General features: G+C 41.4%; 1 protein-coding gene across 1 annotated transcript in view; it reads right to left on the reverse strand.

The window, feature by feature from the left end:
- The window catches only part of csmd2 (CUB and Sushi multiple domains 2), a 284,791-nt gene that overhangs the window by 247,798 nt on the left and 14,728 nt on the right, over positions 1–22,265 (reverse strand). Inside the window, exon 2 of the mRNA XM_085346642.1 lies at positions 13,920–14,136. Within this exon, the coding sequence (XP_085202768.1) occupies positions 13,920–14,136 (217 nt within the window). The remainder of the gene's footprint in view (positions 1–13,919; positions 14,137–22,265) is intronic.

Consider the following 22,265-nt stretch of genomic DNA (forward strand, 5'->3'; position numbering starts at 1 on the left):
TGTAGATCTAAATATTGATGCCCTTATCATGTGCATCTTAATTGTCTTTTTTGGAATGAAGACTTTATTAATCTGTTCTATTAGCATCTTTATATTTTAGCCCTTCAACAGACTGGGAACCTGTCCACGGTGTACCTCTTGCCCTATGCCATCTAGGATAAGCTTCAGGCTGTATGTAACCATGAATTGGATAAGCAGAATAAGAAGGATGGATGGATTACAGTTTTTTACAGACGCTAGGACACATTTCTCAATACTTAGGTCACGTTTGCAAAACTCCTCACACAGTGAGCACAACAGAAGTCTATGTGGGCTAAACTGAGGATCAGTTATCATTGTTTTGGCACAAAATGCATTCAATGACTACATCTCTCAAATTTCATGAATTATCTTCTCACTCAGACACAACAACTGCCAAAAATCTTTGTACGGACAGGACATTTTGCATGTGCTTACATACTGTTTTCAAAACTGTTAAACTTATGGCCAAAACAATAACACAATGCAAAACTTGAAAAGACAGCAAAATTCAACAACAATATTTTATTGAAACATATTTTAAATCTAAAAATGCAGTTTAACCAGCCACAGCTGATTCTCATTGTAGATGAACATCTACACAGGTGTTACTCCTTCAATTTTTCAACTCCTTCAATTCTGGCATGCCAGAAGATTCTTTCCTAGGTGTATTGCCCTAGATGACATAAGATGTGATGTGGATGAGAACATGTGGCCAAATGGAGAAGACCGAGTAGATTAGCATTACTATTGTATGTGTATCAGTGGATGGTGTGTATACAAATTCTTGTATTTTGGGATTACTTAGTGCAAAAAAATAAAAATACATAAACAAATATTAACGAATTCTGCATGATGTCTGATTCATTCCAGTAACATATATTGAAATTATAAACAGAGATGTGTCCTTGTTTTACACAAGAAAACACTGTGTAATGCTACATGTTGTTAGTGTTTTTTAGGTCATTGTTTTGTGGGTGACAAAGTGTGTTTGTCGGCTGTCAACCTTTGCTAGTGTTCTGGAAGAATGAGGTTATTTGAGACCTGAATGAAGTGTTTTGGTAGTTGTAGTGCATTTTGAATGTGAAATGAACTGCTTTGCCAAGCTGACGGTCAGTTAGGAGGATTGTGTGAAGAGTTTTGCAAAAGTGACCTAAGTATTGAGAAATGTGTCCTAGTGTCTGTAAAAAACTGTAAGTGAATGGATAGATTGTAGTGTATGTAAACCCAAATTGACATCCTTGCTCCTTGCTATGTAGTCACTAACAGTATTCTTAGAGCAGAAAATGCTGAGTTAACCTTTAACCTTTTGACAACTAAATAAGCATGACAGTAACTGGTCAAATGCAAGAGGGGTCTAATTACAAGGCAGGAAAATCCTTTTGACACAGCATGGTCATTGTGTACGTGAGTGTGTGTGTGTGTGTGTGTGTGTGTGTGCATGCGTGTGTGTGTGTGTGTGTGTGTGGATGTGCATGCGTGTGTGTGTGTGTGTGTGTGTGGATGTGCATGCGTGTGTGTGTGTGTGTGTGTGTGTGTGGATGTGCACGCAATATGACTGCTTTATCCATTATCACATTTCACAAGGTGTTTGTATAGCTAATTAGACTGTTATGCTGTGTGTCTCCAAGGGATGAACAGGCAAAAACAAAGAGAAAGGGTGAAATCAAGGAAGAAATACGTGACTACAGCCATATCGAGGAAAAAATAAACAAACAAAAAAACTGCCAAATCAACATGGCTGTAAAAATACACCACAGATTTGCCTAAGCTTCCAAACAAGGGGTGCACAAGGGCAACATCTGTGCTTCATAGTCCTGTAGATTACAGCTAAAGGGAATGTAGTTCCTTTGTTTTAGGGCATGTGGTTCTGTGCTACCATATTGCGTTTGCTGGCTGTTTTTCTGCTGTTTTCTTTCTTCTGTAGTGTAGTCTATAGCATTCATAAAAAGCCATGTTATTTATTATTAGTAGTAGTAGTATTTGGTTTCAGATAATAATAATGGATTGGATTTATATAGCGCTTTTCAAGGCACCCAAAGCGCTTTACAATACCACTATGCATTCACTCTCACACACTGGTGTTGTAGCCACGGCTGCTCTGGGGCAGACTGACAGAAGCGAGGCTGCCATATCGCGCCATCGGCCCCTCTGGCCAACACCAGTAGGCAACTAGGGTAAAGTGTCTTGCCCAAGGACACAACGACCAGGACAGAGAGCCCAGGGATCGAACCTGCGACCTTCCGGTTACAGATGCGATTCCCAACCCCCTGAGCCACGGTCGCCCCAAATGAGTCTGACACATTTTTCTGCAAACACAGCAATCACAGAATGGACAGACTAGAGCATTAGTCCAAATGTCAACTCATGTGGAAATTGGCTGCAAAATGGTATATGGTGCTGCACTGAAAACCTCCTTGCTTTGGTGGCTTCCAGGCTGCCATAGTTGCCAATAGTTTTCATGGAAAATACAGACTTGTCTGTAAACAGTTGCAAATTACTCACCAAGCAGTAGTGAAACTCTGAAAAGTGCAACATAAATCAGAAAAGGAGACGGTTAGCCTTCAAAGTAAGAGTTGCAGGGAGGAAGCACAAGTTTTACTTTGAAGGCGAATGTCCTCGGTTTCTGGATTGCTTCTTTTGAGTTTCATGCAGCAGCTCTGTTCCTTTAAGGCAAAGGCTCTGTCGATGGCGACTCCAGACTGTCAGTCTGCCTCAGATTTTAGTTTCAGCCTCTCATCAGTTGCCCATGAATACAGTGCATGCTGTCATTTAGATAAAAGAATAGGCAGTTCTAAAAGGTTGAGTTGAATCCTGGATCGTTGACTGACACTTTGACTTTTGAGTTTCATGCAGCAGCTCTGTTCATACACAATTCTTTCTTAGCAGTAACAGCAAAAGAACCACAGGGTCTGGAGTCGCCATCGACAGAGCCTTTGCCTTAAAGGAACATGGCCTTGTTAGTGACCTTTGTGTGACGTACATTAGTGGCAGAGTCAAAGTCTTCAGTGACCCCACCGTTCTTTATATTTTGTTAACAAAATGGGAAATAAGTTTATTGGCAAACATACATGGTAGTATAGTTTATAAGACAATAACAGGGGTTCTGTAATTCTAACAAGCTTGATATTGGAATCTGGTTTGGACACGTTTAACAGTGTCTTTAACACTGACTGAACTCTCATAGGCAAGCTTTCTTGTCATTTCTTTACGTAGTCTTCAGGAATAGTTCTCTAGACTTCTGGAAGGACATTCAAAGCTCGTCGTTAGATGTTGCCTTTGTTTTGTTCTGTTCTCTGTCAAAATGATCCCACACTGCCTCAAAAATGCTGAGGTCTGGGCTATTTGGCATCTTGATGCAAATGATGTGTTTTTGTGACAGGTTGCTGGTAACAAGCTGCCTAACGACACAATTTAAAATTGGTTCTCTGCTAAGTGGTCTGTCATGTGTATTCACTTAATAGCTCCTCTAGAGCAAAATATAAAGAAACGAAGGGTGACTCAACACTTTTGCACAGTACTGTATTTTGATGTAAAGTACTGTGCAAAAGTGTTGAGTCACCCTTCATTTCTTTATATTTTTGCTTAGTGTTTAGTGTAGCAGCTATGAAAATGTTGTGCACTCTGTTTACTGCCTTCCCCATCATTCCTCCAAAGCTGTTCTGTACAGATGCCACACTGGTGTAAAGACATGGCAGCATTTTGAATTTTTTAAGAATCTTTTAAATGTTAAATGCAGACAGTGTGCAAGAACTACAATGTCATGATTGTTTAATTTGAGTGATTAAATTGATCGAATTAGAAATAATCTAGTTAGAAGTTAGAGTTGTGCAAGTTTGAATGACTTCCAAAAATATCCAATTGAACATACTGTTCCATCCAAATAAGCACAAACTTTTCGGAGACAGTCTTTATTTCATTTATTTAAAAAAAACAATCACCGTGGAGACATATTCATTATAATTAGTTTTTATTTATTTATGAATATCCTTGTGATCAGTCCAAAATAACTGGAACAAAGTGAAATTATATCAACAGTGGGGAAAAAAAGCTATGACAAGTTAGCTTCCCTGTCTGCCTGTCTCATTTCACAATGTTAAACCCAGACAAGCCGTGCATGCTTTGCACTTATGAGCCTTACTCTGCCTTGGGTATTGTAATTGTAAAATTGTGACTGACGTGATTTGCATAAGTTGTCATGCACATCAACAAATTGAATTCCCTGCAGTGAGAAAAGCATAGCATCCACCTCCCACCAACCCTTTGTTACCTGGTGTTTATCTGCTTCGATCATGAAGTTTTTGGCTTTGTCTCAGTTCCCATCATATCTGCAGTTTCTCTTCACGTTAAATTCTCTACAAAGCTGCCAAAATGCCAGCAAACACTTAAATGAAAACAATGCTTATCGCCCGATGCTCGTTGGGTTTTTGAACGCTGGACTAATTGGCAAAGATAATTATGTGGTGACTGATAAAAGCAGTATGCGAACCAACAAAGCAAAAGTGCTTCACACAACCTTTAGCTGTATAGCTGTTATTATATGGAATACAGTGCTGTGCAAAAGCCATGAGCCCCTTCTTGCTTCTTTATTTTTTGTTAGAAAATGGGAAATGGGTGCATATATACAGTATGTAAGGCAAAAAAGAAAAAATCTAATGAGCTTGAAAGTCAATAGTTGGTATCATCATCTTTATTGTTGAACACAGCCTGAACCCTCTTAGGCGAGCTTTCTTGTAATTTCTTTAAGTAGTCTTTAATTCTCCAGGCTTCTTGAGGCACATCCCAAAGCTCTTCTTTGTTTTACAGATTGCTGTACACACATACATACATACAAATTTGGATTCATCACCCTGTAAGACCTGTTGTCGCTGATTTTAAGCTCAGTCCTTGTGAAATTTGGCATTAATCAGCATTTTCTCTCCATTTTTCTTTCCATAAGAAACGGTTCTTGACAGTCACCCTCCCCCTGAGACCATTTCTGATGAGGCTAGATGGACCATGGTCAGATGCATTTCCAGGTCCTGTGTCAGTACTATTGCTGAAGACCACTTTAAAAAAGTTACAAGAAAGTCTGCCTCCTTGGAAGCAAAATATAAAGAAATGAGGGGTGGCTTGAGACTGTATTGTGAATTTTCAAAGGAAGACTTCACTAACTCAGTATTCTATCCGAACCAGCCAAGTTAAATTTCAGATTTTCTTTTGCTGGAAACATAGACTGCATTTAAAAGATGGACGTAACCACTGTCTCTAAATGAGATGTCAGAAGTATGAAGTGTTTCTCAACCGAGAAACTATGAACGCTGCACTAGTAGTGAAGTGTTAATCACCCCCTTAAATCATGCCCTATCTTGTAGTCCTACTGGGTGCATAATTTTCAAAAAGAACATCATGTTGTGTTAGTATTAATATTATTAATAGTAGCAGGGATAGTCCATTAGCAAGTCCATTAGCAGGTTCATACCCAGGGAGAACAAGCTAGAGTCGACTAAGTACATTACTAAAAACTTGCATAAGAAATCCCCTAGACCAGCGGTCCCCAACCTTTTTTGCACCACGGACTGGTTCGATGTCAGACAATATTTAGGTGTAGCAGATAAATACAACACAATAAAATGATATGACCAGCACAAAAACTCTGGTATTTTGTAAATTGTGTCCTGTGACAGGACAGCTGGCTCGATGGATGGGTAAATTGATGAAATTAGCAGTACATCCCAGCATTAAACTCATAAAGAAAATGGTTAGTGAGATCATTACTTTAGTGACTCATCTCCTGCTGGCCATTTCAAACAATGCTAGCTTAAGTGAGTTTTGGATTTGCTTTAAAGCAGAGGTGGGCAATCTCAGTCCACGAGGGCCGGTGTCCCTGCAGGTTTAGATCTCACCTTGGGTCAACACACCTGAATCTCATGATTAGTTCGTTACCAGGCCTCTGGAGAACTTCAGGACATGTTGAGGAGCTAATTTGGCCATTTAAATCAGCTGTGTTGGTTCGAGGACACATCTAAAACCTGCAGGGACACCGGCCCTTGTGGACTGAGATTGCCCACCCCTGCTTTAAAGGGTTTAACCTGTGCTTTAGGACTACTCAAAGCCAGTCACAAAATTAGTCTGCAAAATGGTAAGGCCCATTCATGTAACTGTTCTTTTTCATTTCACCCCTTTCATTCAGTTAAACTGAAACTAAACTCATTCAGATTTTCTGCTTTTTATGTGATACTATGCACATGAAACACTTTATCAAGTGAGGCTGTACAAGGCAAAAGGTGCAATTACTGTATGTAATTTCCTTTTGGAGAACTCGTTGTGACTAAAATGTAAACAGGGTGCGCTACATGGGCATAATTATAGCACTATTTGTAGAGGTAATATTTACATCCTTGGAGGCTTAGATGTGCTGGTTTTCCAAAATTTCAGAGTATTCCTTTGACTCTATAAAACTGAAATCACCAGCACAAAAGGGCCGAAAATTGCATATTCTTTTTTGGCACGGTGCGCTTCATATTTAATCTTTTATCTCAGCAGGACGGCATTTAATTTCATGCTGTTGTTGCAGTGTACCCTGTTAAGAGTATTGATAGGCCACGGGATGGGGGGGAGGGATGTCAATAGCAATAAACACAATGAGTGATACACGGGATGTGAGATATAAATTCACAGGCATCTAGTTGATTATTTCTCTAATCTGGGGTTACTGGGCCTAATAATTCTGCCTTACAGGTGGGCAGATGCCATAAATCTCAACATCGTTTCACTTTTTCCCGATGCGGTATGATGAAAAACAAACTATCACTCTTCGTCCTGTTTTTAGCAGTCTGTCGTTAAAGCTGGCGTTGATAAGTGGCAGTCTCTCCATTAACAGCCCAGACTCAAGGGAACCATAAATCCAACAATGTGTGTGCATGTGTGTGTCTCTGTGTGTTTGCTTGTGCATGTGCTTGCACATGTCTGGGAGTGTGCGTATGAAAAGAAGAAGAAGAAGAAGCTATCAACGTGTTTACATGGAGTGAATGCCTGTTTGCAAGAGTCGTGTTGAATAAGAAGCTCAATCACGATCAGCACAAACTAATAAAACCATGCAGCCTTGAACCGTATTCCTCACACGTGCAGAAATCAAACCCACAACTTCTTCCTTTAGATGAAGAGATGAAAAAGACACCACGCAACATGTTAACTGCAACCACTGAACATCCAAGGTATGGACATTGAGGCTGTGGACAGCTACAGGTACCTTGGTGTTCATCTGAACAATAGACTGGACTGGACTCATAACTCAGACGCCCTCTACAGGAAAGGGCAGAGCAGGCTGTACCTGCTGCGGAGACTCAGGTCGTTTGGAGTGGAGGGCCCACTCCTGAAGAAATTCTATGACTCTGTTGTGGCTTCTGCTATCTTTTATGGTGTGGTCTGCTGGGGCGGCAGCATCTCTGCTGGGGACAGGAAGAGACTGAACAGGGTGATCCGAAGGGCCAGCTCTGTTCTAGGATGCCCTCTGGACCCAGTGGAGGTGATGAGTGACAGGAGAACGGCGGCTAAGCTGTCATCCCTGATGGACAACATCTCCCACCCCATGCAGCAGACTGTGACAGCACTGAGCAGCTCCTTCAGTGGGAGACTGCGGCACCCACGGTGTGGGACGGAGAGATTTCGCAGATCTTTCCTCCCCACTGCTGTCAGACTCCATAATAAAGACTTTAACTGATCAAGCACACACATCCATACATATGCAATAATACTAAGTGCAATAATCCTTTCTGTCATCGTTGTATTTTTACTCAGTTGTATATAGTATTTGTATTTGTATTCTATTTTTATCTTATTGTATATTTATTTTATTTTATTCTACTGTATATAGTATTTAATTTTATTCTATTCTGTACAGTTGTGTACTGTATTTATTCTTATTGTATTCTAATTTTTGCCTCATAACTTTTGCACTGTCCACTTCCTGCTGTGACAAAACAAATTTCCCACGTGTGGGACTAATAAAGGTTATCTTATCTTATCTATCTTATCTTAATATCTCAGGGCTGAGCAGAAGAAAAAGGCAATGCGCATGTTAAGCATGCCTGACCCAGCGCGCTGACGTGCGCGAGTCATTTCGCAGAGTGTGTGTTGTGAGGGATTGATGGTCCGGGCATTCAAGCGGGGAAGAGTTATTGGGAGGAATGAAGCGCCACTATACGTCACCCGCTCTCACCATGACCTGCAGACATTGGCTCTTTACACTCTTGACTAACAATGTACTCGTTCACACATACAATATGAGACGTGGATAGACAAATTATAGAATATCTAAAGCTAGATATAGGTGCTGTAAACTACTAAATGCACATCCATATCTTTTTATGTGAGCAGCTACTATAATTGAAGAGAAAAGGTTCATAAAGAGCAGAAAAGTCTAAAAAACAATCTGTTTTCCAGCTTGCTATATTCCATGAAAGTGTGTGTGTGTGTGTGTGTGTGTGAATAAACCTTGATTTTGTCGACACTGAATCAGCTTGCTGAGATGGGCTATGATCTAGCTCCCCTTTTGTAAACACAGACTGAGCGCACACACCCATTTGCACACATACACGTCCACATATTGTGACACCCCAGCCTCACAGCACTGAGGGCTGACAATAGTGTTAATGCCACTCCCAGAACCATGCGTCAGTGCTCCTTATTTAGGTCCTATTGAGCCCGCGGGCTGAAAATCTGTGCCTTCCTCGCCTCCTCCTCACTCTCGCCATCCCTCCTCTGACACCCCTCCTTTTTTCCCCCCAGACTGCCAAGGCTTAAGTCCCTCTGTTCCATCACCGCATCAATGAGACGAAGGCACGTTGGGAGAGGTGCCTTCACACACCCCAGCAGCTTTTCCATGTGCTGAAATGTACTCGGTGCTCCCTGACTCGTAGTAACAATGTGTAATGTGACACGGAAGTGAGAAAAAGATTGCTTTTCACAAGTGAGAAATGTGCACTTTTGTGCATAGAGGCTCAGTCTCACATAAGGTCAGCTGAGTGATGCTTTAACTTTTGGAGAGCCTCTCCGACTGCTATGCTGTAAAAGCACAGACTCTTTAACCCAAGTCACCCGGGGTTAGTGGATTCTAGTGAAAAATTCCCTAATGATAATTTAAATGTCATTTAGCAGCAATAAAATAGAAATATGCTCTTGAACATGGATTTTGTATGCTTTAAACCAGCTATCTTACTACTTTGTACAAAAGGTATAGAAATTTAGGAAAAGGTTAGTCTTAATCTAATTATAATCTAATTAGCATTTATTTGCAGTGATGGTGCGAGCGGGCAGCACAGTGACACGGTGATTAGTGTTGTTGCCTCACAGCAAGAAGGTTCGAATGAACCATCTGGCCGGGGCCTCGGATAAGCAGAAGTAAAAATGGGTAGATGGATGGATGGATGCATAGTATAAGCATGAAGACTGAAAGCAGATGAAAACAACTGGCCTCTTTGTGCAATAAAATGATCTGACACAGCATGTCTAGTTCTATCATTAGACTAATAGACACCACAGAAGCACAGGAACTCGCTAGCTATGGTTAAATTGTTCTTAAGGGAAGTGTGTGCTAAGTGTCAGTCAGTGATATATTGCACTTGCAGGTGAATGGTTGGCAGAGGCAAGCAGCTTCATATGTCAAGAAGAAAACATGGAAACTGCCGTCAACAGAGTGTGTCAGATGACACAGTCCACAACAAGAGGTTAGTCATTAAAATGCCGGATGGTTTGACATATTTTATGTCTAAAAAGTCATAACCCTCAATTTAATCTTCACATCAAAAGTTGAGGAAGGTGGCTGTAGTAGACCATACACCGTGACTTTTTTAAAAGCACAACTTAAAGCCATGCTTTCCATAAAGAGTGCTAAAGAGAAAAAAGAAAGAAATAGTGGAAAGGTGAGATGTTTTTTGGGCGATAGTATCAGTTAAGGAGCACAGCATGGACTGAACTGGCCTGGTGGAGGCCTAGATCCAAAGCAGGATCAGTACGTTGTCACTTAACAAGGGGATTGTTGTCACAGACAGGATATAGAGCTGAAATAGGCTAAGCCTACAGAGATCTGTGCACTGGCTGTCTGTGGCAACCGACACTTTTAACCCCTAATGCTGTCCAGTCATATAGCATGTGATACAACCTTGAACTTTGAATTCTTTTCTTTTTTGTTCTTACTTTGAAAAGAACTACTCTTACTATTCATGCTAAGCTACTTTAATCGCTCCAGCTCTGAATTCAATGTATATGAAAACGATTGAAAATGGCTTAAATGGGTTAAAATAGGCAATATAAATATAGTTCTCTATAAAATTGTATACATCTCTCTTTCATGGTTTCATTCATTCTTTTTCATTTTTAAAGAGAATGTTGAACGATTTTTACAACAACTTCCACCACACCATCGAGCACCCACGATGAACTTGACCAATTAATCACCTTGCCTCTGGAATGCAATGCTCTGTTTAATTAACAGTAGTCAAATACCAGCAGCAGCTTGTGCTTGCGTTGTGGGATTTAAATCAGTGAGTCTAAGTTCTGCGCACTTCTTTTTCAAACACCTGAAATTTCCTTCAAGTTTTCTGTCTGCTTCCCAGGTATCAGTTGGGATCGGCAGTTTAATGAAGTGCTGCAGCAACAGACTGACTCACATATGCATTTCTTAAGGAGTGGCAGTGACTCATAAAGCAACTACTGCAGGAGAATACACGCTCGCAAACACCCACCCACCCACACCCACACACACCAGAGTGCATATATACTTTGAAATACACACACACACGCGCGTATACATAGCTAATTTGTAACCCAGCATTCCCCTGATAACACCGTTTTTCTTGGCTTTGCTGTGACAGCAGCGAATAAATTAATGGATAAATAAACAAATCCAACACAGAGTGACTGCTTTGAATAGGAAATGAAAGGTGATCATTTGAATATGAAATTAGGGAAAACATTTTTTTAATTTTATTTTTTTTATGACGACTTGAGATCAAAGAAAATATTTAAAGCTTGAAGGGCCACACAGTGATGCACAGGAAGCACTGATCAAACTTAGCAAAAGAAAAAAAGGCATGCAAGACACAAAATGGAGAGCAGCAAGAAGAGATATGATTTTTGAAAATAGGTGTGGATGGAACAGAGGGCGAAGAGCAAGGAGGATGGGAGAAAAATTACCTCTGACACAAGTGGGAGATGAGAGAAGAGAGAAGGTTGAAATTATCACGTGTGCGTCTGCGTGCACACGAAAATGCGTGCACGCGTGGGGGTGTCAGTGCAAATATACAAGCGTATTCTGACAGACGCCTGTTGACTGGTAAAAGCTGCTTGCTAGCTTAATCCCGAGCTCACTCAAAGATACAGTCTGAAGTCTGACGTTATTACAAGATGCCTCTTTTGAAAGGAGAGGAACTCTCATCAAAGTCAACACAAACAAAATCCCCAGCAAGAACTTCACTGCTTCTCTATCTCGCTCACTGTTTCATCGACCCCCTCCCCCAACTTTCTTTTTTTGTGATCGTCTTTTTAAATTCATTTTCTTTTCCTTCACTTATTTTCAAAGGACTTTGACAGAGAGACAAACGCTTCCTCCCCTCCTTCCCCACCCCCACCCCTCTGTCCCGCCGGAGCATCAATATACAACAAGGCCCAGAAGTCCAAACAGCAGAAAGGCTGGGTGAGAACAGGGCAACACCAATCCATAATGGATTTTCTTCTCTCTTTCATTTGCTTTCTGTGGGGAGATGCTGTAGAGGCACCACTGGCACAAAATGAGAGATGCAGAGGAGGGGAGAGGAAGGGGAAGAGAGGGGGTGAGAGCTAGAGAGAGAGAGAGAGACATATTGACGGGGAAAAACAGAGAAGGCCCGACGGAGACTCGAAACAGTGTCGGTGACAAGAGCGCTTAACATTTTTCTCATTTGTCTGCAGAGGGCTTTCATATGCTTTAAAATGCGAGGCCAAGCTTGTAGCAGAAGGTGACAGGAACTAAAAGCATTTTTCGGTGTGGCTTTAATTGATCAAACGGTGAAATTGTCTCTAATTAGGTGAGTGTGTTAGCAAGAGGGCTGCCAAGAGGTTAGCTAGATAGCCTGCAAGCAGCGATATCCCAAAATAAACTTAATTGAATCAATGAATTGAAGCTCTCCGGCTCTATCTTTTATAATTGCAGCTGATATAAATAGAATGTTTACTTCTAAAATCTCAAAACCAAACACGGACTGTGTTTGGTTTTGAGCACAAGGCAGGATTCTCTAAGGGTATTAAATTGGCTGAACTGGAGGAAGTTGTTTCAGAAATTGTTTGTTTGAGTCTCCACACCCAAGTGAGAAGTTATTTCTTTTCGTGGGAAGCTCTCAAGCATAAAATGTGCCCAGAATCCCAAGGAATAACCCCGGATGCCGTCGCAGGGTCCACAGAGTCCGTATGGTATTAGTCACCAAAGAGTCTGCTCCGACTGCTTCTGAATGCTTCACTGATTTTATTCTTGATAATTTCTCCTCTTTTCTAGTTAACTGTCCGTTGCCGTCATCAATACCGTTGAGGGCAAACGACTCAAAAAGTACAATTTAATTGATTAAAATCAGGGTTTTCTTTTCAGATTTCCAAGATCTTTGTAGTGGCTGCATTAACACGGATTTGGGAACGTGGCGCCGTCTTTGACGCAAAATCTGAGCATTCAAAGGGGTGAGTGGTTGGGCAAAAAGTACCAAAGCTTGTCAGTGGAGCACTAATGTACCTGTAACGAGGGGTACTTATTTGTACTTCAGTGAGTTTTGAACCTCTGGTGACACTTTGGTACTTTAATGTAGCAGTGTTCAAAACGGCTGCAGGGTCCCCGTCATTCACGCACTTAAAAATGGACTGGGACAGAATACTTTTCTAATCTTATTGATCAGGTTTATCAAGCTCATATCTGCACCTGCAGGCACAGGGAAAACACAGGCAGGTTCAAATCCAGAACCTCCTTACTTCTGTGCCACTATGGTGCTGATGTATAGAACAGATACTTATCAGACTGTATTAAATGCTTTTCATTTACCTTAAATGAAACAATTAAACCTTAAAATATGAAAGCAACGCTGATATTTCAATTTTGCATTAATCCAAATACAGACACTTATACAGTCACTTTTTTAGGTACCTATAGACCTAAAGACATGGTCAAGAAAACCTGGTGAAGTTCAAAGTGTTCATCAAAATGAGAAAAAAATTATGATTTAAGTGGCTTTAAACACGGCATACTGGAAAGCTTGCTGGTGCCACATGGGCTGGTCTAAGCATTTCAGAAACTGCTGCTGATCTACTGGAAGTTTCTATCCCAAGCATATTTACAGAGAGTGGTTCAGAAACAGGAAATATGAATGGCAGGTCTCTGAACGAAAATGCCTTGTTGATGTCAGAGGTCATAGTATGATCAAGTTAATAGTAACTCAATAACATCTCGTTTCAACCAAGATATGTAGAAGTGCATCACTCAGCGCTAAGCACACTGAACCTCGATGTAGCCACACAGATTTCCCAGCAGTGTAAAATGAGTGGTCAGGCATATCTATTCATAATTACAGTAAACATGATGTTAAGTGCAGGTTTCTTGGCAAGCCACATCCATAATATAAATTAACATGGAATTTGTTTAGTGCTTTGGTAAAAGAAGCCAGCACAATGGATTGAGTCTTTAATGAAGACTCATTATTTTTAGATTTTTCATCCTCACTCAAAAAACACAGTCACCAAACCTCTGTTGCATCTATATGTGCAGTTTTTATGTCTTTGAAACTGAAACCATGGCTCATCCCTTATTATTTTACAGAAGTGCTACAGAAGTGTTACTAATATGGTAGCCAAATAGCGTGTGTGTGCTTCTAGTGAGGCTTTTTCAGAACATACACAAAATAAACTACCTTGTTCGCAGGTTTCCAGGGCTGGGCGGCCCATCATATACAGACAAGATGTCAAAGTCCTCCTCTAGGGCAAAGCCTTGAAACACCAGCTGTATCCGGTTGTGCTCTGCCGCCACAATGACCCATGTACAGTTGGCATAGTTAGGATAGCCGTAAGGGTATCCAGGGCTTTCTATTGTCCCATTGGGATTCTGTAATGTGTAACTGCAGTTCTGAGCTGTGAAGAAAGAGAAAGAGAAAAAGAAATAGTCAGTTATTAAAAGGCAGAAAGACACGTTAGCAGAGTACAGAACAGCTAGCAGAGTGCTTAAACGTTAAGGATTCTCCAAATAAAAAGACAAAAACCTCACTCATCTACACTCAAGAAAGGAAATTATACAAATGCACACCCACAGTCAAACATTTTGCACCAAATGCAGCAACATCCATTATCACCTACAGCATAAGCCATTAATATTGCAGTGCTAAATGGCTCGCCCCCCCCCTTCTCTCAGCTTTCCCCACCTCTACCCACCTCCATCATCACATGCTTGTTCATCACACACAGCACTGGTCCTACCACCACATTAATAATAGGTTCCCACGTTAATACATGACATAGCTCGAGAAGAAGAGTCGAGGTGACGAGAGGGGAGAGGAGGAGACGTACTTGATTGCTACATTAATTGAACTCATCTTGCATTTTTTTTCCAGCAGCCACTTAAACTGCCTTCAATCTGAGATTTTAATTGTATCCGTGCAAGGCTCGGGGTGGATGTAAGAAGCGTTGTCTATGTGTCTGTGAGTGTTTTCAATCTCCAAGCTAAATGACTTGTCTTCGACTGATCTGCGCACAGCCGAGACTTTTAATCAATGTTAGGATTTGCCTGTAATTAATCGCTAATGAGGAATGATGTGTCATTGCTATATTATGCACAACTCTGCATTTTGTCTGTGCTTTCAGAGTTAATTTACAAATTACTGTGTTTATACACATAACGTTCAATAGTTAAAGAGGCACATTATTCCCAAATCAAATTTCCATATTTCCCCCTGGTCTATGCCACTTTTCCTCTATCTAGATGATTTTGGTGTCACCTGCCGGGCTCGGTAGATATCCACTGTAGAGATGCCAGCCTTCTCTTGAATATGATGGAATGAATGGCCACAGCTAATGACTGCTTGCGTTGTGGAGCAAAAGCAGACCATACAAAAAAAATCTAGGTGAAAAATAACACTACAGCCTGGTGGAAAATGTAGGAGTTTGGTTTTGGGCTAAGGTGCCTCTTAAAACGATATTAATTTGATTTCATACATTGTAAAAAAAAAAAAAAAACAGAATGGAGATGATTGTAATTTTCTGCCACTACAATACCTGCTTTTTTTCTTCTTCTTTTGTTTTTTTTAAATCAAAACTTGCAATGCATAATTGAAAAAGATATAAAAAAAGCTGTGACTAGCACTTTTCCCTCACAGCAAGAAGGTCCTGAGTTCAATTCCACCATCAGGATGGGATCTTTCTGTGTGGAGTTTGTGTGGGTTCTCTCCGGGTACTCCGGCTTCCTCCCACAGGCCAAAGACATGCAGTGAGTGGGGTTAGGTTAACTGATGTTTCTTAATTGTCCATAGGTGTGAATGTGAGTGCGAATGGTTGGCTCCCTGAACTGGATAAGGAGAAGAGATGGACATGGCGATGATTTTCTTTATGTCAAAAAACCATAACCCCCCCCCCCAAAGAACACTAAATCTGAACAGACAGATTTAAATCCCTCATACATCAGGGATCTCGTACCCTATAAACATATTTGTGGTCACACAGAAGTGAGCTAAATAAATATATCCTTGCACATGCTGTTAATACAAATGAAGTATATTTCCCTTTTGTTCACTTCAGCCAAAAAACCTGCATCATAATGTAGCCTGATTAAAATGTAATTAGGAGAGTATAATTGCAGGACATCTGTTATCTGGATAACCCACATTATTCAACAACCAGAATGCAAGACTTGCAGTAGATACGATATTTGTTTTGTTCATTTGTATGCACAGACAAACAGGGCAAATGTCTGTGATGAATCAATGCATGCTACCTGAGGGCATAAAAAAGTGACAGTTTAAATAAGGATTATTGAGTAAACACATCGCAGCTTTGAGACAGGTAAAAGTAGAGGCTGCTTTGATGGGTTGCGGGGGTGGGGTGGAGGTGGACATTGAATGGTTGTGAAGCATATAGACTCTGTTCTACTTTGTGCACATTCTCTGATGGGTAGGGAAAACTCAAAGCCCAAAATCTGTCCATATTTTCACTCTGAAATATGCATCATGTCTGAGAAAACAGTAGGGATTTACAGGTAATAAGGCACCAAGCATGAAGGCAACTAAAGAGACTAAAAGGGGAGGGGCTTAACAAAAATACATTTTACTTTCACTCAAAGTTGAAAGAACAAAACAAAGAAACCTGAAAAAGTGGGTTTGTTATTGGTTACCCGGACAAGCAAATGCTGCATTTGATCTCATGGTAGCAATCAAAGTGAATGTCAAAGATTTCAGGGGCTACACACCACGTCAAGGTGTTTATGTATCCTGAATCGCTACTGGAAAAACATCCACCCACCCAAAAGCACATGCACACACACAGATACAAACATATTTTTCTTTCCCAGGTAGAGGAAATGCATTTTTGGGGAGAGAAGGATAAAAGCAGATAGTTTCAGAAAGTTAAGATATAGGCTGTCTGGATGGCATTGGCAGCAGCTCGAGGTTCATCCAGTCACAGTGTATCTGTCATGCCACTGTTGACTCCCAAGGGCCTGTCTGGTCCAAAAACAGGCAGAAGCCTCTCCACCGTCACTTTTCAGTGCTTCATGTGCGCTTGACCTCTTCCAAAAGATGCTAATGTGAGTGCACTCGTACGCAGACAAGAATTAACGTATGTGGAACAGAATTAAACTACACGTTTAATAGTGCATCCAGAGTTTAGCTATTTGCTTGCTTTAGAAATCTGTAAGTGAATTCATGGCATGTGTAAAATCATGTACTTTTTTCCCTTTTCTTTAAGAAGAATCAAGAGAGAAGAACAAAAAATGATCAAACTGAGAGCTATCCTCATCTGATTTTTTATTAAAGCCTTTAAATAGGCTCAGCAAGTGAGCATCCAGCCTCCCAATTACCATCAGGTCAATACTAATATCCAGGTAAAACCCCCACATCTAACTCTCCCACCTGACTTTCTTACCCACAACCCAGTCAATAATCTCCTCATCATCTCCCTCATTACAGCGCCTCAGTTAGACAATGCCAATCAGGAGCTCACACTGTAGAGCAGACAGATTGCAGAGCTTGATGGGGATCAAAAGGGTCTGTCAACCTATTGTACTGAGTAAAGACAAGTAGAGTGGACTGTATTATAAAACAATACCAGGAAGGTTAGGGCGATTGAATTGTTATTAATCACTTTCAGCATCAAATTGAAGAAATAATTGATTTCGTGACTCTTGAGGTGCTACCAGCTGAAGTGAAAACATTACAAAGAGAGTGTGTTCTGCAGCTAAATAAAAGGTTTTCACACACAGTGCACATGCCATTACAGCATGAAGCACGCTGTATGACAGGTGATCAACCAGGCAGGAACTCAAGCTCTGTGTTTTATGGACACAATTAAGCGAAGCAAAAAAATGAAAAGAAAAAGTAATAATGATGGAGGATATGTCTGCTGCCAGAGCTCTGCTAAATGCTGTTTTGAATTGTAAGCAGCATTGCCAAGTTACCAACTCCTAAATTGATAATGATGCATACAATCTTGGACAAAAGACCAAACTGGAGTTTTACGAGAAGCTGTTTTATTCTGGCTGTAGCCAAAAACAGTTATATTCCTGATGAAAAACGGTTAGGCTCAGACTCAGAATTCAATTGTAGAAAAAACAGGCGCTTGAAAATGCACTTCTGTGGCCATTAAGGACCAATTTGCAACATTATTGAGTTTGATTTTCATATCGGGGGGGTGATAACAGGGACACTTGCAGATGTTTCTGCTGCACCCTGCGGCCATGCTCATTCTAAATTATGCGCAACTGCAGAAAAAAAGGTTACCATAAGATTCAAGTGAGGTTAACCGAGGTTCTGTAAGTCTGCTGTCCCTGTTCTTTGAAAACCCGGAGCCTTTGATTAAGTGGATCCTGCACTTGGGGCTTGGATGAATTATTTAAGGCTCGCCCAGGATGCATTATGAAATTAGCATCTGGGAGCTGGTGACCTACTCTGAAGGCCTTCGGTGTAAATCTGCAGGGAAGAGCCCAACCTGCAGTTGACTCTACTGACACACCATAAAGACACCATAAAGATACTGCTGGCGGTGCTTTTTTAGCCACCGGTAAAGTAAGAAGGTCATGTTTTCTCAGATTGTGTAAATTCTGGTGAACCAGTGAATGCCGAAGAGCAGCAGAGATGCTAGTTCAGCAATTAGGAAATGGCCATCGTTTTTAAGTGCTTAGCATATTTCATCTTCCATCATGCCATTGGGAACTGTTTGCAGAAGGCTTGTAGTGGAATGTTAACTGTGTGGATGTTCAACAGATATGTTGTCCACTGCTTAGCCCGCTGTGCCACTGGCAGCATCCACTTGGCACTTAGCATCTCCGGTGCGCAGGCTGCCAAATGAGTGTACAGGGAGAGGTGTGACCTTGCTGGGTCAGCACTCCAGGTTCTACCTGTGCCTGTGTTTGTGTGCAGGTGCTGTTGTTTGCTTTGCTGGTGCAGTTGTTCAGTAGCAGACACACAGAACTGTGGTGGCGCGCTGTGACACTTTGATGAATCGATGGTCACCGCGCTGCACTCGGGCAGGACAGCAACCCCTCCGAGAGGAAGGAGACAAGAAGAGACCAAAAAGGAAAGAGAGAAAGAAGTGGGGCTAAGGGCGAACGGGTGGTGGGGCAGACAGACACAAAGCAGACTGAATCTATGGACATATGAGAAAATAGATTTGGAAGACGTGATGCGAGGAATAATAGAAGCAAAGGTGAAATGAGGTCCAAACTGCAGGGAAATAAAAAATAGCAGAATGAACGTTTGCCAGAAAGAACAAGTGAGGGCGACGAGAGAAGGGACACCAGCCGATGGGGGCAGCAGGGGGGGTTGAATGAGTGGGACAGAGGAAGAACACTATATAAGGTGGGATATTTTTTACCTGTTTTGCTGAGGTCACAGACAGCCAGTGTGACATTCACAGCAAGATAGTGCTTAATCTGCACTGCTGGCAAAATCTAGAGGTCCATTTTGAGGGAGGCTTCAGTGGAATTTGTGCGTGTGCTCGTGTGTGTATGCGTTCGTTTGTGCAAGTAAAGAGAGACAGGCGTATACACGTGCCTGTGTGTGGAGGTATCATTTGTCTACACATGTATGAGTGTAATCCCTATACCCTGGGTGAGTATAGTGTCTGATGTCTGCATGTAACTCCTCTGCTGAGATACAATTACACTCTCCACAGTGACTATGAATGGGAGGATATTTCATCAAAGTGAACACAATCCCGACATCACAGTCTCATAATGCCATAAAGACGCAAATAATACCGGCAATACAGCAGTGCAAATCTTCTTTCTGGACCCCATCAGTTTTTTTGTTTCCTTATTCCCCTTGCTCTCTCTCTCTCTCTATCGCTCCCTTGTCTCCCCATCTACCCATCTATGATTCAAGACTGCCTTTGGACAAAAGACAAAGATGCAGAGAGCATCCTGTTCTTCCAGACAATAATAGAAGTGTTTTATGTCTTATGTTGCACAAGATGAATGCAGTTTCAGAGAATGAGTCTTGTTCCAAGTTTAAAGGGACACTTTAACAACCCACAATCAAACTATATATAATCAAACTATATCTATCTATCTATCTATCTATCTATCTATCTATCTATCTATCTATCTATCTATCTATCTATCTATCTATCTATCTAGATAGATAGATAGATAGATAGATAGATAGATAGATAGATAGATAGATAGATGTGTGTGTGTGTGTGTGTTTTGCCTCCAGTGCTTTCGATCCCTATGTCTAGAAGAAGCTGCGGTGGGATGCCATTAACGTTCCTTTAATGTTTACATCCTGTCACGCAGGATTTTTGGATTTCCTTTTCCATATTTTCCATCACATACTCTGGGTCCCAAATCTTAATCTGTGAACTCAGGCATTTTCAGTCCCATTTTCAGTTGCCTGAACCACAGCAACTTGTAGCATAATAGCCATTTATATGGTATAGCACCACTAGGGGGTGTCATTCTATTATTGTGGTAGTTTGAGAGTCTCCTAGTGTGAGTGCAGTGGCAGCCATTACAGCCGAGCATGCTGCTCACCATGCATCTGTTTAGAGAGACCATACCATTGTAACGGGCTAGCGCAGGCAACTACCTAACCCTAATGAACGAATAGGGTAGAGCCGTGGAGACCTGGCTTGTATGGTCTGTTATCGCCAAATAAAGGTCTGTTGTTCTGTCTAACTGGCTGGCCTCCAAGTTGTCCAGCTAACCTCCACACCACATGCCTGCTGGACCTGCTAGCCGCTCCTTCCTCACCAGACAGCAGTTACAAACTCACCCATGTAGAAGCAGACCACATAAAGTTACATAGTATAAAAGTTGTGAACACTCTGCTGATTCAATAATTGCAGTGCTCCAGACCTTGACTGGCATTAGCTTCAGCACAAAAACTGTGTGCTGAGTTTCCATGGTGGAACAGCTCCTGTTGGTGTTATTTGGTGGTACATTTATCCATATGAGTTCAGCCTTTTCATTATTCCCAAGACAAACTAAAAGCATACTATATATGGTAAGTATGAGGCAGTCTATAGAAAAAAAAGCATCAAGCTGGAATAAAAATTTCAAACTAAAGAAATGCTTCCTTTTGAGTGTGTTTATTGTTTGTATTACTATAGCCTATCCACATCTAACTTAGCCCATGAGTACACTTCAAAAAAACAATTGTTTAGTGTGTGTGTATGTGTGTGTACCGATAACTGCTCCCTGGTGGACAGATAAACCCTTCCGCCCCATGGATCCTCTCAGCACCACCATTTGTCTCTTGACGTGTCAGCACGTAAGCACGTCTTGACCGCATCACATCTGAATTAACCTTGCGATGGCCGCCATTAAAATGAAAATGTGCGAGCTAAGTGATCCGGCTCACCCCCATACATTTGGCTAATGTCTATGCCTTCTGCCGTTAACAGGCAAGCCAAATGCAGTGGAAGGTGCTAGTGATAGGCTTTGGTCCCTCTCAGCCCTCCCTTGCACAAGTTGTTTCCACTGGGCTGAATGGTAATTATTATTTTTTCCTTAAAAGAAAAACAAAACAAAACAAAACAAGTTTCCATTTCCATAATGGTGCACATTCAAAGGCTGGAATGGCTTCCTGCTGCATGAATGTGTCAGGTCAAAATACAGCAGTGATTTCTCTGAGTGGATACTCAAAGAAACTGATATGTGAATACATTTGTTAGCACACACTCTCAACTGTAAATCAGGGATCACATGCTAAGAATACCAGTGCTAATGATGCAGTGTTGTTCTAGTTGCAACATCCTCACTGCAAGCTTTATGAAAGGATCTGTTGATGCCTATGGCACACAAAGTTAATACTGACACGCGCAAGAAACCCCACAAAAACTCACTGTCAAGGCAACGTAGCTGCAGGCTGAAACGTGTGGGGTAAGAAAACAAACAGCGCCCACATGCAAAGATTAAGCTAAAGATTAAAGAGCTGAAAAAAGCGGCTGGATACTAAGAAGACACTGAAGAGGGATGCGTGCAGAAATGCACATTTGCATGAATGCATGCAAACATTCCTGCCTGTTATCAGGGCTGGCAAAAGAAGCACAATGAAGCATGTGTTCTCTCAGACAGAGGAAGAGAAGGGGGAGAGCCAGGCAGTTCCTTCCAGCTGGGTCATATTTAACCAGCAGTATTACCATTCCAGCCAAAAGGACCTGCACAACAGCCACCTACCTACCCCCTGAAAAAAAAAACCCTATCTCTCACTAGGATTTTAGCACCTTTTCCATAGAGATCAGTGTTTTAGGTAGACTTCATCATTTTTTTTCACTTTCTTATCAGTACATTCCAACAGCCCTACGGAAAGTTGGTGCTACTGTGAGCAACAGAGCTCCACAGCAACCTATGCACCAAGTTAATCAATAGAAAATAGTCCATTCAGAGTCGAAGACATGCTGGTACAGTTGATATTCTACGCTTTCAGAAAGACCTCTGTCTTTCCTAGTGTATCATGGGTGCAAATGGGCCTCCCTTACAAAACACGATGAATTGCGTATGTGTCCTTAAGCTCTGTGCGTACACTTGCATTTTTAGCAATGAGTGGAGGATGAAT

Source organism: Diplotaxodon limnothrissa, linkage group LG22 (assembly GCF_057381915.1).
Source record: "Diplotaxodon limnothrissa isolate DT_005_m linkage group LG22, D_limnothrissa_male_GT1.1, whole genome shotgun sequence".
Classification (NCBI taxonomy): domain Eukaryota; kingdom Metazoa; phylum Chordata; class Actinopteri; order Cichliformes; family Cichlidae; genus Diplotaxodon; species Diplotaxodon limnothrissa.